Source organism: Armigeres subalbatus, chromosome 2, assembly GCF_024139115.2.
Source record: "Armigeres subalbatus isolate Guangzhou_Male chromosome 2, GZ_Asu_2, whole genome shotgun sequence".
In the NCBI taxonomy this organism is placed as follows: domain Eukaryota; kingdom Metazoa; phylum Arthropoda; class Insecta; order Diptera; family Culicidae; genus Armigeres; species Armigeres subalbatus.
Window position 1 is genome coordinate 417798591 of NC_085140.1, and position 16052 is coordinate 417814642.

Here is a 16052-nt window from a genome sequence, read left to right on the forward strand (position 1 = left end):
AAGATTTGGTTTGAGTTAATTAAAAATGTAGATTTAACGTGGGGCGACAAGCCTCATGCATGTGATGGGGAAAGGCTGATCTAATTTAGAAAAAAGAAAGTAAACCATCATAATTTTCCATCGAAAAGGGAACTCTAAGCTCTAGATGTCTAAAAATCCTTTAGTTCCTATGTTCAAATACCTTTCATACAGTGAAGATCCATTCTTTTGCAAATGCGTTTGATGTTGATCATCCACGTTCATTTCCTGCTCTTTCAAAGCACTACTGCTTTCCTTGTTTTTGGCACACATTCCCGGGTAGCTAAACCGGGTCTCCTTTATGGGGGAATCGTACTTGACATAACTGTACTGAGGTCCTGGATATGAGTTCCTGATTCCAATTAATTCATGTTCGTCATCGGAGTCCTCCTGTAGTGGCGGCTTGTGAACTTGAGCACTTGTAAATATCGTGTTACTATTTAACGACGACCCTCCGCTAGAAATGTTGTGTTCCGGAGTATTACAATCGATATACTGAATGTCACTCAATTGATCCTCTAGCTTGTATCGCTTGCAAAGGCTTTCGTCCGGGTTAAGTGAGCCCGTCTCCGCTGATGCCATCATCCATTGGGGCTTGCTGGCGTCTTGAGGGCTCTGGATATTCAATCGAGGCTGCTTCTTGGGACTAGGATTCACACTATTGCCTCCACTGGTGTATTCTTCCGGTCTGGCTCGGAGTGTACGCCGCGTAGACTACAATAAAGCAATGGTAATTAATCATATAGAAAGCTTATTAGATATCTAGTAGTATATCAATCCAGATATTAACACGATCAATCTACAACACGATCATATTCAGCATTGTGACACTTCTGGTTTTCAACAACTAATCAACGAATTACTAACCTCTTTGGCCACCTTCGGACTACTCACTAAACTTTCGCTCTCGGAGAAAATTCTCATTTCAGGCTCCTCGCGGTCAAAGTTTAGCCCCAGTTCAGAAAGTTCGCGACTAGGACAGGTTACCACGCCACCTCTCAGCGGCGACTGCAGTAAATCGAAATACGAATCGTGGGAAACCGATCGACTGTGGCCGGTGGTCCGTAAGCTATCAACCGAATTGGACCGGGCGCACGAATCGATCGTGAGCGATTTCCCATCAAATATGTCCACACCTGGAATCGGAAATATGATATGAATGCGTGGACTCGAATGGTAATCGACAAAATAATCTTACTCTTCGTCATCTTTTCCTGCATTACACCGCTGTTGCTTTCCTTCATGGCGCCATTCTGGTCTGGCTTGACGGATCGTTCCTCGTTCAACGCTCGTCCGTTTGTCACTATAACTGGTGGATCTTTGTTGGTAGGCGTGGTAGGATTACTATACTCCTTGATGTCCTGATTGCTGTTCGATTGTCGTGGTTGCCGTGTAAAAATGGACTTCCACGATGAATGAGATTTTCGTTTATTCCAGCTTCTAGGTGATAACAGAATTTGAGATCAGTAATCAATCATACACACATACAGACATGTAATATTTTACCTTGGCACCGGAAGGACAGTATGATACTTATCGGGCAGACTGGATGGGCCGCCACCAACTTCGATGTATGAACCGATGTGCGTCGAGGTGTTCGTGATGTTAATTGGAATAGTTTTCTCGGCATTTTCCATGCAGTTCCGCCGAATACGAGCCTCTTCAAGACTGAGCAATTTGGCACCTCCCACGCTTAAACTCTTCGGTCGCTCCATCGACAGCGACAGATCTTGATCCAAGCCACTATGAATTTGGAGACTGTTGGAATCGCTAAGGGAGTTGGGTTGCGATTCAATATAGTGGCTGCCGAAGTCATCCCCACTATCATCGAATATCTGTTCACAGTTGCTGATTAGGTATTCCGTGACCACGGCCTGTACACCTACCCCTCGAAGAGCTGCCACTCCTCCCGATTCAAGTGCAGGTGAACGCAAAAGGTTCGGAGCCCACACAATGGCAATGTTCCGCTCAGTCATTCCCGTGCTAGCCGAATGACGGGAAATTTTAAACAGATGCGTCGCTAGGTACTTCAACGTTCGATAGTGCGGAGGTGGCAATTTCTGTACAGTCTGTCGGATCAGACGAAGTTTTAGATCGGTCGATGCTTCCAAACGAGTCTGGATGGCGTCCACAAAGTGGTCGTACAACTGGTATGTGCAAAGCGGGTTTGGCAGTTCTCGGAAGTACATTTTCAATAAGGAACTCACAGCATGAATGTCCTGCTTAATCTCCGGGTGCGTTAGATCCGGGATTCTCTCTTCGTCGAAGGCACGTCTCAGTTTTTGTATATTGGAGGTAATACCCGATAGTCGGTAAATGCCATCCACAATTCCGTACTCTTCGATAAATTCAGCGCAACATTTCAGAACCATTGGAATGTCTTGTCCACTGTTGAGCAAATGCTCACCCAAATCACAGGAAAACACGCGCTCTTTGTAGATACCACTCTGTTTCAGTCGTCGACGAGAAGGCCGCGATAGGATGAAGCTGCGGAAAAATGCTATCAGTTTACCGTGCTTCCTAAGGACCGGTTTAGTTGGCGACACTGCCAAGGAACCGACCAGTGGAGCCGGGAACGGCATATGACGGGGAACTTTATCACCAATAGTAGCTACGCAACTTTGCGGAAAAAATCCAACCTCATACTGGTTCTTCTGCAGATGACTCTTCTTGCCACGCCACCAAATTGATTCAGCTGGACTAGGCATATCGATAACGGATATCATATCTCCGACCTCAATAGAAATCTCATCACAGGCTTGCGCGACATACCTTCGCACTCCGTAAGCTGCTCCAACGGCCGGTGTGTTGATGCTTTTCATAGTTTCTTCATCGGCCACCGGCAGCCGCCTGCCCTTGTTATCGATCTGCAACCATGTCAATACGGGTCCACACGTCATGGCATCGGAGGCAATTACCGACAACCGATTCACATAAACCGCAACTATCGTCTCCAGCTCATCATCAACCCTATCCGAAATATCCAGCTCCTTCAGGTCTTCCAGCTCACTCACCCGTCGATCGTACACACATCGGTGCAGCATCTCATCCAGGAAGCGCATGTTCTCGAAGGATCGCTTTATCAGGAACGAATCCGAACGGCCAGCCGTAATACGAAGAATGAACCAATTATTTTTCCCACCCAGCAGGTTGATAACACCGTTAGCAGCGTTACTGGTTTGCGAACTACTCAGATCGGTACTGGCTAGCAGGGAACTTTGACCGCTCTGTCCTTGAAGTTGGGAATCGGTCTTTTCCTCCGACACCAACTTGACGGACAACTTGCCAAGTTGCACCCGCTCGTAGTGGAAGTGTGCACATTCTTCTAGCTTGGGAAAACGACAGGACTGCAATGAAAGAGAGTGGGGATTGTGGCATAAGTATAAAGCGAGTCTGAGAAATAGAACGATAAGTAAATAAGTCATTGGCGAGGATATGAGGGTCTAAGTAGAACATTTCGGGCTACTCATAGGTATTTAGAATTTGACCTTATTTAAGAATTGAAGTATTGAAACAGAACAGAAAGAACGAAATATAATTCCTGACAATAATACACTTTCGTACATCAAACATACAAAATAAATCGATATTTTGATTCTCAGAGATCTGCATTGGTTTATCTTACATTCTTTGCTGATTACACTATCCAACAAAAATGAACTTTTTTGCGCTCCCTTCAACCATTTTCAATGTACTCAATAGATTTTTTACGCTGAATTCAGGAACGTATTCAGATTTTCTGTAACACGTCCAGTTTTTGAGATAAACGCATTTTAATTTACAAAAGTACGTATTTTCATAGACATTTGGTTTCTCTCCTCTGCAAAGCTGAATTTCGGCTTCTCACTTTTAGAATAAAGTTTGAATTTGGTGAAATGGGCCTTATAGAATGCATGTGGGTTGTTGGAGTTCATTTGGCACGTACATTTGTTGTGAAAAACGGAATTTCATTCACAGAAGTACGTATTTTCATGGACATTTGGTTTCTCTCCGCTGAAAAGCTGAATTTCGGCTCCTCATTTCAAGAATAAAGTCAGAACTTTGTAGAATGGGCCTTGTAGAATGCATGTGGGTTGTTGGATTTCATTTGGCACGTACATTTGTTGTGAAAAACGAAATTAAATTCACAAAAGTACGTATTTTCATAGAAATTTGGCTTCTCTCCTCTGCAAAGCTGAATTTCGACTCCTCACTTTTAGAATAAAGTTTGAATTTTGTAGAATGGGCCTTATAGAATGCATGTGAGTTGTTGGATTACATTTGGCACGTTCCTTTGTTGTGAAAAACGGAATTTGATTTTGGTTTGAATTTTGTAGAATGGGCCTTATAGAATGCATGTGAGTTGTTGGATTACATTTGGCACGTACATTTGTTGTGAAAAACGGAACTTCATTCACAAAAGTACGTATTTTCATAGAAATTTGGTTTCTCTCCTCTGCAAAGCTGAATTTCGGCTCCTCACTTTTAGAATAAAGTTTGAATTTGATGAAATGGGCCTTATAGAATGCATGTGGGTTGTTGGATTTCATTTGGCACGTACATTTGTTGTGAAAAACGGAATTAGATTCACAAAAGTACGTATTTTCATAGAAATTTGGCTTCTCTCCTCTGCAAAGCTGAATTTCGACTCCTCACTAAATAAATAAAAAAGGGCACCGTTTCAAACTCAATTCAACGGCCAGGCGGTACGATTTGTCGATACGTTTAAACGGGCATTAGAATAACTCAAAGATGGAAAAGGAACAACCGAATAAGTTACATTCTTGTTAGCATACCAAAGTAAATACCTGTCTTTATTTTTGTTTCGGTTTCCTATTCATATGAGACAGAAAAGCAATTACACGCAATACAGGTTGACCCAAATAAGCCCGGCTTTGGATCATCCAACATCAGTGACGTCAAGATCTGCTTTAAAAACGCATTGAACTGAGTTTCTGGCAAAATCGTAGGTCAAGATATGTAAAACGTTCTATCCAAAAGCGTTGCTTAGTTTGGCCGCATCTAAACCAGATGCGGAACCGAAAGAAAACTGGTCAAGATTCTGGCAATAGTTCTTGCCTGGATTTAAGCAAAGTCAACTGGATTTGCTTCTCGATGTGTGGGCCGTACAACTTTGAAATAGTTTGGGTTACGAAGTAAATGCATCAAGATTAAATGACATAAGTGACATAATTTAGTCTTCGTCGTTATTACCACCCATCATGTGCTTGGACCTGTCGCTTTCGTCCTCAACAACCACATCCTTCAGTTCTGAGCCAAGTTCAGTAAGCACACTGACAATACCGCCAAAAATACTTCCTCGTCCTTCCAGAACAAGAAGACTTCCTATAAGGTTCAATCAGTATCAACAGTTTTAAACGGGGAGATGTTGTGGCATTAATGCTGGGAACAATGTCCACACTGCTTAAGTACCTTTCGCTTTCGCGCCATCGCCGACAGCTTCAGATCTACATACGACCACCACTCGATTGTAGCTTAAACAGATACGTATTTCGACCACAACTATAGGGCCATGGAAAGTGAGAAGTGAAAAGTTACAAGTAACAACTGATAAGTGTGAAGTGAAAAATGTGAAGGAAAAACGTAGAAGGCAGAAGGAAGAATAGAGATAGAAGAAGGAAGAAAGAACTAGGAAGTAAGAAAAATAAAAATGAAAAAAGAAAAACCCTGATTAATCCACCTAGCGGTGATGGTGCCTTTCTCGTGAATTATAAAAATAGTATTTTGGCCATTACTCTTGAGCCCATAGTCAGATCTGGCCAATTTTCAATAGGAAACAATGAGAGAGTATTCTGCGTCGAATGCAACTTGTTGCGAATAAATCGGTTAAGGATAAGTGCCTGAAAAATGAGTGACATTTTTTTACTCTTTTTTTCTATAAAAAAGTGGTATTTTGGCCATAACTTCCGAGCGCATAGTCCGATCTGACCAGTTTTCAATAGGAAACAATGGTAGAGTATCCTGCGTCGAATGCAACTTGTTGCGAGTAAATCGGTTGATGATAAGTACCTGAAAAATGAGTGACATTTTTTTTGGGTGGGTGCGCACAGACACACACACAGACATCACCTGGGGGCAGCAGGGACTTTGTCCAAGGGCTTGACGACCCCTCCCCATGGCCACTGCGAGTTAGACCGGGACCATCGTCCCTAACCCCTAATCCCAAGGCGTCAAGCGACCCGTGCCGAGGGGACGCATGGCCAGGGGGGTGAAATAATAAGCTAGGCCTTTAACGGAGCATGTGGGGTACCTGGGCACCCTCCACAGTAATTGTCCCTTACCGCGTCATGCTGGGCTCTGGCGTGGTGGACCTCTTTTCCCGAGCAACTCGTGGGACCAAAATGGAAAACCAAGTCAATTCTTCAATTAGTGGTAGTAGTGTAGGCGACAACCCCTTCGCAAGAGGTGGGTTGTTCAGGTCTCCGCCTAGGAGGCCAGAGGCAATAGTCGGCAGCTCAGTGCGCAGCGCCAGCGTGGGTCACTCAACCTTCCTCTCGGCTATAAAAACGCCGGTAGGGGTTATTGACGGCCCATGGCTTGTGGAGGCGATGAACCGCAAACGCGATGGGCTTTCGGCCTTCGAGGTGGCGACGGAACAGCTGGACGCCATCATCGACTTTGCGTCATCGAAGCATAATATCAGCAAGGACCTCAAGAGGAGCTTGCAGAAACTTCGAAAGTCGATGCTGGACGCCAAGCTGGAGAGGGCGGTCGGGACTGCCAAGTGTAAACCCGTGAAATCGGTGGAGTCGAGGTCTACCCAGACTGAGGCCCAAGGATTCGCGGACTCGGGCAAGGTCGAATCGACCGAAGGCGTGCCAGCGAAGACGGTGGTGCCAAAGTCTACCCAGACTGAGGCTCAAGTATTTGCGGGTACGTCGGGGTGACTGCTACAACGGAGCAGACACAAAAACGGGGGAGACAGTCTCCAGGGGATGAGCTGCCTGGGGGCCGCTCCAAAACGCGGAGGGTTACTACCCCGAACAAGGGTAGTGGGGCTGGGAAGCTGAACCCCGGTCAGGTACCTCCAAAACCGGGGGAGGAAGGACCTGGAAAGGTCCGTCCACTCAGGAAAGATGGTGATAAGGGGTTACGGCAGGCTGAAAGTTCTCAGCCGCACCAGACCAGGGAAATAGGAGGGGGGTGACGCCTCCTGGACCCTGGTCAAGAACAAGAGGAAACCGAAGACGTCAAGGGCCGAAAAGAAGGCTCAGGCGAATGAGGGTGGCAAGAAGTCTAGGGTAGGCGCCAATCGTTCCAGGGGCGATGCCCTAGTCATCACGGCGGACGAGGCTAAGTACTCGGATGTTTTGAAGGCGATGAGGAGTGACGTCAAGCTCGGCGAACTCGGCGCCGACGTACGTCGAATAAGACGTACCCGGATGGGCGAGATGATACTCGAGCTGAAGCGGGGCGTCTCGCAAAAGGGCGCCGCCTACAAGAAGTTGGCGGAGGAGGTCCTAGGCGAGACGGTCAAGGTGAGGGCACTCACGACGGAGGTGAATCTAGGGGTTAAAGACCTGGACGAGATCACTGAAGTCGAAGAGCTCGTCACGGCACTGCGGCGACAGTGTGAAGTGGAGACGACCACCGCAGCCGTTCGGCTACGGAAAGGTCCGGCAGGGACGCAGGTAGCATTGGTTCGGCTACCTGCAGCGTATGCCTCCAAGGTAGTCAAGTTAGGGAGCGTCAAGGTGGGATGGTCGGTATGCCCTGTGCGCATATACGAGCAACCCGAAGTTTGCTTCAAGTGCCTGGAACCGGGGCACAAGCAATGGGACTGCAAAGGCCCTGACAGAAGCAATCTCTGCCGACGCTGCGGATTGGAGGGACATAAGGCACAATGCTGTACGAACCCTCCCAATTGTTTGATTTGTTCCAGCAAAGCTGTGAACAGCAAGCACCCCATGGGGGTTCGATGTGCCCGGCGTTTAAGCGTGCTGCAAAATCACAGTGCAGGTAACGCAGCTGGCTTGCTCGGCCTCGCCCGAGTGTTTGGTGTGCGCAGGTTTAGAGGAAACGGCGGAACACGTGTTGTTCGTGTGCTCACGTTTTCGCGCAATGCGTGACCACATGCTTGCCACATGTGGTCTGGACACTACCCCGGACAACCTAGTTCGGAGGATGTGTAAAGATGAAGTTGGCTGGAACGCCGTTTTATCGGCTATCGCCCAAATCGTCTCGGAGCTCGGTGGCGCGTGGACTCAAGGATGGCTAGTTCAGGCGCAAATAAGAGGTGGTCCAAGGGATCGGAGTCGGCTTCATGGGTCATACCGGTGGTCATGCTCTGTGGTCGAACTCGATCCGTTTATCGAACAAGTGGCCGCGCGAAGAACAACATGGTATCGTCGCTTTCGCGGCGTCGGTCAACCGGGCGGGTTCCGAGCCCGAGGACGGAAAGGGATCCTCGTCAAGGCTGGGGCAGGCGTAGGCCTCGCGTCGGCAAGTCCCTCTGTGTGCTGGCGAATAGGCCCTATCGCAGAAAGGTCAATTTGGGGTGCACGCGGCATCATCATTCTTGATACCAGTCGTGCAGAGGGAAGCAGGCGCAAAGTCGACCCTTCCCACCTTCCGAGGACATAGGGCGTGGTAAGACCACCTGGAAAGCCGGCAACGCGCTGGCACGATACCATGGTGTTCTTCTAGAAAAGCGAGTTACGATGTTCGGTGCTGCAAGGACACGCAGCTAACCTCGAGGGTGCGTTGTGCACTGGCCCCCCTTTGAAGCATTACTTTCTGGTTGTACCGAAGGGACTATGGGCTTGGCGGCAATGGAAACGGTTTAGCGGGTCGGGAATGTAGTCCTGCCTCCCTCGGTGATCCCTAACCCCGCACTTCCTGGTCAACCCAGGATGTCTGTTGAGCAGATTCCCCCTCCATTGTTTAGGAAGAAAAAAAAACACACAGACATCACCTCAATTCGTCGAACTGAGTCGATTGGTATATAACACTATGGGTCTCCGGGCCTCCTATAAAAAGTTCATTTTTGGAGCGAACATATAGCCTTTACGTATACTTTGTATACGAGAAAGGCAAAAATGTATTTTGGCCATAACTTACGAGCCCATAGTCCGATCTGGCCAATTTTCAATAGGAAACAATGGGACAAGATTCTCGCAAATCGGTTGAGGATAAGTGCCTGAAAAATGAGTGACATTTTTTTGCGCACAGACACACACACATACACACACACACACACACACACACACACACACACACACACACACACACACACACACACACACACACACACACACACACACACACACACACACACACACACACACACACACACACACACACACACACACACACACACACACACACACACACACACACACACACACAGACACAGACATCACCTCAATTCGTCGAACTGAGTCGATTGGTATATAACACTATGGGTCTCCGGGCCTCCTATAAAAAGTTCATTTTTGGAGCGAACATATAGCCTTAACGTATACTTTGTATACGAGAAAGGCAAAAAGAAGAAATAAAGAAAATTTAAGAAAAAAGGATGAAGAAGGCTGAAGAAAAACGAACGATGAAAGAAGGAAGAAGATAGAAGGAAGAAGGAAAAAGCAGAAGAATAAACAAGGAAGAAGGGAGAAGGAAGAATAGAGAAAGAAAGAAGAAACAAAAAAAATAAGAAAAGAAGAGAGAAAGAAGAAGAAAGAAAAAAACTTAAAGGAGGAATAAGAAAGAAGGAGGAAAACCATTTTCAATTTTTGACAGTTGACTGTTATAAAAAATGAATCTAGGCAAGCTGCTGGGAAAATGCTTGATTCAGATTTAAAATAAATGCCCCGAACGATTTGAATCGCTGCTGATTTAGCTCTAACGTACTAATGCCTAACGAATCCCTGCATCGTAGATTCTTGAGTGAACACAAACGATTAAGAAGGAGGTTTGGCAAAATAATGTTTGGCAAAATAACGTACTGTAGGGTCATGGGTTCGAGTCCCATTGAAGGGAAAGTGGTTACCTCCAATCTTCTTCTTCTTCTTCTTCTTATTGGCATTACATCCCCACACTGGGACAGAGCCGCCTCGCAGCTTAGTGTTCATTAAGCACTTCCACAGAGTTATTAACTGCGAGGTTTCTAAGCCAAGTTACCATTTTTGCATTTGTATACCATGAGGCTAACACGATGATACTTTTATGTCCAGGGAAGTCGAGACAATTTCCAATCCGAAAATTGCCTAGAACGGCACCGGGAATCGAACCCAGGCACCCTCAGCATGGTCTTGCTTTGTAGCCGCGCGTCTTACCACACGGCTAAGGAGGGCCCTTTCAATACATTTTCCAAATCAATATCTTCCACATAATGTACATATTCCCATTTGAGTTTCCACAAAATAATGTTTCTATCTTTGGTTTTCGAGCCTGTGCCGGGAATACCATCTGTAACCCTACTTTTTAATATGGAGATATCAGAACAAATGTCCATTGAGTAATATTAAGATCAGTTCAACCTAACAGCATTATAGCTCATCAATCAAAGACATAGAATTACTCTTCGTGGTTTTAGTGCCTTTTGAGATTAATTTTCTTTATTTAGGAGTTAAAATCGGGAACGGAATGAACTCCCCTAGCATCCTAATCAAATGCCTATTATGTTGAAGGTACATTTCAATAAGCTTATCACTGTCACTCTGTTTTAATGTATCAACCACTTCTGAGGTCTGAATGAGTGCACGCGTAAAAAACTGATGTCCCGAGTGAGCACGCTGTCGATGCACGAGCAAATTGCAATTGCACACCGGCGAGCCGCGTTGGTACAGTGAATCATAATTCAATTTGCAAGTAAATTATGCACATGTTACCATACCGATGCCGGTCAAATGGAAGGGGAACTCATGACGATGCAAGGGGTTTGTAATGCACTAGCGGGTGGTACGTAGCTAGCTACCGGAGGCAAACAACGCAAACATTGAACTTGAGAGAGGTGTCCGGTATTGGTAAGTCGTTGCTTGTCTGTTGATTGGACATGCAATTGGATTTTTTTATTATGCCTAGAAACGAGAATTCAACAGCTCGCTGTGATTTAGGGCTTAACAAAAAATTTGTGCATGATGAAAAGCAATACAGTCTGCTCTCCATAAAACGTTAAATGAAATTTTCTTACTTTAAGTCCTATGACAATGACGATTCGTTCTTTTTGGAAATAGTAAAGTTGTTTTTATGCAGTAAAATGTACGAGAGTAGTAAAATTTGAAAATAATAAAAGTATAGATCTATATGGTAAATAAGTAATGGCTTTACTATGAGCAGGAGGAGGTATATTGCCTAAACTGACTAAAAATGCATTTATGTTTTTTGCAGCCAACGAGTTTAATGGAATAGGAAAAAATGCCAACACCGTTAACATAGTCTGGCATTGAATTCGCGGCTACATAAAACCCGCCATCAACTCACCCCTCCGACATTCTGCGACCGCGTCAGGTTGGCACTCTTGATGTGCGTCGAATCGTTGGAAGCGTTGGAAATTTGCGACGTGTTCATCACCGATGATGACGCTCCGCCGTCCGAAGTTACGCTGGTGCTGAACAAATCGTAGTTGATTTCCGATTCGCTGTCGCTGGTGGTGCGGACCTTTTCAGACATTTTGGCGACGAGGATGGGCCCACTACTGGTGCTGCTAGCAGTCTCTAGGTTGTTGGCGACGAATGACACCGCAGCAGGAGTGTGTTTATTGGCACTGGAGTGACTCATCATTTTCCCTAGGCAGGAATGGAAGGACTTGCTGGAAGATTGTGGGTTGAAAAAAATGGGTAGCAGTCTTCAAACGGCGGCCGGCCAGTCATCTGGTTTTCCGCCTGGGCTGGTGTCACTACTCATGCCTAAGTGACACATTGTTGCTGCTGGTTGGGATCTGTAAAAAAGTGAAAGATAAAGGCATGTTGTTAGCACATGAGTTGATTTCCATTTTGTGAGTGGATATCTCTTAGTTATGGTAGCTGATGTGAAACATTTAAAAAAAATAATACAAAGTCCATAAACTGTCAATTTGTGCATTTCTGTTAAAATACCACAATATTTATAAACTAAAAGAAATCAGCGTTTTTCATGGAAAATAAAAGGATTATGACTAAAACATATTGTACATGAACCTGATTCGATCATCTAAACGTAAAGGTTATATAGAGGAACGATTTGTAATTTCTTTCAATCGCTTGTATAATTGGAAGGCAGTAAAGCACGTCTTTTAATTCTTTTTTTCACACGTGATAAAAATCACAATAATGGAAATTTTAGGAGCCGAAAGACTCGCGGTTTAGTCTAGGATAGGGAATACAGTACAAAAGAAAAGGGGAGAATTTAGGGTAAGCAATGACGATGCAGATGTTAACAAAGTTTACATTTTTGGTGATGTTTCATATCTGTAACGGAACAAACAAATATTTTCTTGAGAGACAACGACGAGAGTGAGATATTCGAAAGGGGTAAAGGCAGGCATTGAGATCTACACCAAGATGAAGACAGTCGTGAGGGATTACGACAGCAAAGGGGATATGCAGACAATGATGACTTGATAGGCTTTCGTTTTTGTCCTCTGACCTGGAGATGTTTAGTTACGATGCAGATCAGGACCACGATGTTTCTTGCACGCCCAACGACATGGCCAATATCCTGACAATCTGCACCGCAAAGCAAACACGGAAATTATCATCTGAGAGCCCTACTCTGAATGATTTACATTCAAAAATTAGTGGTTTGACATGATTCGAAAGAAGTCTCATCCCATATTAAATTTTTTTGAACCATGGGATCTCTGACACCTGTGGGCGAGTTGAATACAGCCTCCTACCCTTCTCATCAATTGTCCGTTTTAGTTGTCAACTGATCAAGGTTTTCTAACGAATTAATGGGAAAAGCTCATCGAAGGTTATTTTCTGATCCCACATATGGTTAAGGCAGGCAATTTCGTTTTTTCGTCGTAGTCTTGAAATGTTTTTGCCAAACTCATCCGTACCAAATCGTAAGCTCGCGAGAAACTTTCTGCATCTATCACCTTCCGCGGAGCAATAAGAGTGTTCGTTTTATCATTTCCAAGATAATGCCAGCCAGTGAAGAGAGCTTAGTTTTCACGTTTCCAATTAGAAACTTTGCAGAAAGAAGGTCATTCGGTTTATATCGTCGCCAAAAATGGCCCTTCGTTTGCTTTTAAAAATATATTTTGTAAAAATTCTTCACGCCTACCATTTCCTAATAACTGCCTAATCTATGCATTCCGCCCTAGTTCTATAAAAAATTAAGGTAAGACAGTATAATATGCCCCTCCTAAGGCTTCTTGATAACTTGACAAACTTTGTGTTATTTGGTAGTCCAGGAAGTCGCAAATGCATTGCCCGTGAGTACTCATATAAAAATTACAGATAACACGTAATAAAGCTTTTTTGAAAAGTCGTGAAAAAATGGATTTCAAAAAGTGCCTGGGCAATACGCCCCACCTTAACCAAAGACGTTTTATAGCCCTTCATTAGTATTTTATCAATCCCATATTTAAAAGGGTACAAATCCTTACATTTCAATAGTTTCCATATAATTTGGAAGCAACTGTTGCAAGCTCGCCGGGCTAGTGTCCAGTTGGCAAGGGCATATTGTCCTGCCTACACTGGGGCGTTTTGACCAGTGAAACATATTTTTGAAAAACGTTACATTTTTGAAGATGGAAGTAAATTTATATCATATTAAGCTTGTTCCTTAGCCGTCTTCCAACCGATTTTGGAGATTTTGGTAGCAATCGAGCGACGAACTCTTTAAGATTTTGCCTAACTATTAAAAACAATGGATTAAAAGCGTTGAACTATTGAAAAGTTTAATTGTTCCAGATAGTGGTAAAATTTCCTTATTTATAGTAAATTGCCTACATTTCGATTATTAACCATCCGGCGTGATTATGCACAAAACGTTGATCGAATCCCGCATTCACTATAGCACTACACGTAAGTCTGCGTTGAGTTTGCGGTCGTGTGTGTGTGCGCGCAAAAAGCGCATTTTTTCACACTTACTCTTAACCAATTTACTCGCATTTGCATTACAAGTTTCATTTGACGGGGAAGTCTGTCTCATTGTTTCCTGTTGAACTCGGACTTAGAAGTTACGGACTTTTTGTCTTTCTCGTATACAAGTACACCCGATTCTGTTTTTACCCGGATTTTTTTTTACACGGCCGTGTAAAAAACCCCATACAATTTTTTTTGCAAAGTTGCTCCATTTTGTATGATTTGTCGAGAAATCATTTACACGGATTTTCGAATTTTGAACTGAAAACTTTTATTACACGGAACGCATCCCTCGTGTAAAAAAAGAATCGACTTTATACGAGAAGGCTATAACGGCACCAACATTCCAAAGGGGCGAAACTGCATTTATAAACAAGAGCTTCTCACGTCACTGGTGGCTGATGGGTCGCAATCCAGCGCCATTTAATGAAAAAAGAGGATTCGCTGCATCCATCAGTGGTGGTGGATACGAAAATAGGTGGTGGATTGAAACGTTGGTGCCGATATAATCACTCCAAAACCGATAGAAGGACCGGAGACCCATAGTGTTATTACTTAGCTCGACAAATTGAGGTGATGTCAATTTGTGTGTATGTATGTGTGTACAAAATTTTGTAGACACACTTTTTGGAACATAGCACTGTGGCGGGCCCTCATACAAATCCCGGACAAAACCTGAGATTGCGTTCAAAACTTCACCACAGAGTAATTTTGAAACGTTGAATTCATTTTGCAGGGTGGCCACTCAATTTCCATTTTGGAATTTCCAGTTTTTCCCGGTTCAAATTTTGGACAGAAGTGTTTCGAGAAAAGAAATGATCGAGGGATGAAGTTTTGCATTCATTTGACAAATCAATCTGTGGAACAACCATACTTGTTTTACGCGACATTTTTTCGATCGTATTTTTGATCATGTGACTTAAATTCACCATCAAAATCTATGGAATTGTATTACAATACATCCTAAATGTATTAATAATGCGCCTGTTAAGCAAATTCTCATGTCATGTTTTTTTTTCAGTAACAGCCCTAGTAACATTTTAGTTTTATGATGGTTTTATAACACTCTTGTAGAGTAAATTATGGTTTTCAAGAGCGTTATGAAACTTAAAATGTTACTTGGGAGGCTATACAGTTATAAGGCTGTTTCTGTCCTATACGAAGGAGGCCAAGAATTCAATTCCAGATCGTTTCAATCTCTATCCTATAGGTACCTTCAACTTGACCATTCTAACAGTCACTTCTAAAGTGAATCAAAGCTTATTTCTGCATTCATTCTTTCTTTACTTTCACATTGGCAAAACGTTAATTAAGACGAAGCTCTGGTAAGTGATAGAAGCATTGCTATCAATTATTTTTCACTGTAATTTTTTATTCGAAAAATAAACGAGCTCATTTTATAAATTTGATCCAAATTTAGATTTAAATATCAAAGATTTTTCAAACATAATATTTTTCTTGGGAAAACAATAATGCGTTCTCCAGAAAAATAATAACAACTACCGAAAAAAATAAAGTTAAACAATATGTTATTCAATGTGAGTTCGAGGCATTCGTATTCCTTTGTTATTTACTTTCCCAAAATAACGCCTTATCAAGCTAAACAAAAGAACATGCTTTAGAAACTTGAGATAGGATTGATTTGAAAAATTTTAAACGAATTCAAAACGTTCATACTTAAAATCGGAACATTATTCAAAAACGGAACAGCTCAATAAATATTTTTGTCAGATTTCTTGGAGAACTTTAAATGGGATTTTAAAATGCTCGATGTTTTTGTGGAAACCATTTTATAAGAAATGGAGTACAGTCAAACCTCAATGAGTCGATGTTCTATAACTCGATAATGACTCATGGAAGCAAATTATGCCACATTAAAAATATTTGCTTGGTTACTGCGATGGTTCTTCCAGATCCAACAATTTTCTGTTCTGCAATTCGATTTTTTTTTCTTGAGTCATTGGTCCCTTCAATATCGATTCATGGAGCTTAGACTGTATTGCTAATGGTTTTACAGACCACCAT

At 43.4% G+C, this 16052-nt stretch overlaps 1 protein-coding gene across 6 annotated transcripts in view; it reads right to left on the reverse strand.

The window, feature by feature from the left end:
- LOC134213419 (GTPase-activating protein CdGAPr-like) overlaps positions 1–16052 on the reverse strand; it is a 174790-nt gene that overhangs the window by 21869 nt on the left and 136869 nt on the right. For 4 of the 6 annotated variants that reach the window (XM_062692465.1, XM_062692464.1, XM_062692461.1 and 1 more), the window contains 5 exons: positions 11437–11893; positions 1525–3365; positions 1217–1458; positions 886–1154; positions 182–732 (listed from right to left, as the gene is read on the reverse strand). In XM_062692465.1, the coding sequence (XP_062548449.1) occupies positions 182–732; positions 886–1154; positions 1217–1458; positions 1525–3365; positions 11437–11736 (3203 nt within the window). In that variant the 5' untranslated portion in view covers positions 11737–11893. The remainder of the gene's footprint in view (positions 1–181; positions 733–885; positions 1155–1216; positions 1459–1524; positions 3366–11436; positions 11894–16052) is intronic. The other 2 variants (XM_062692466.1, XM_062692463.1) reach the window with 1 other exon arrangement.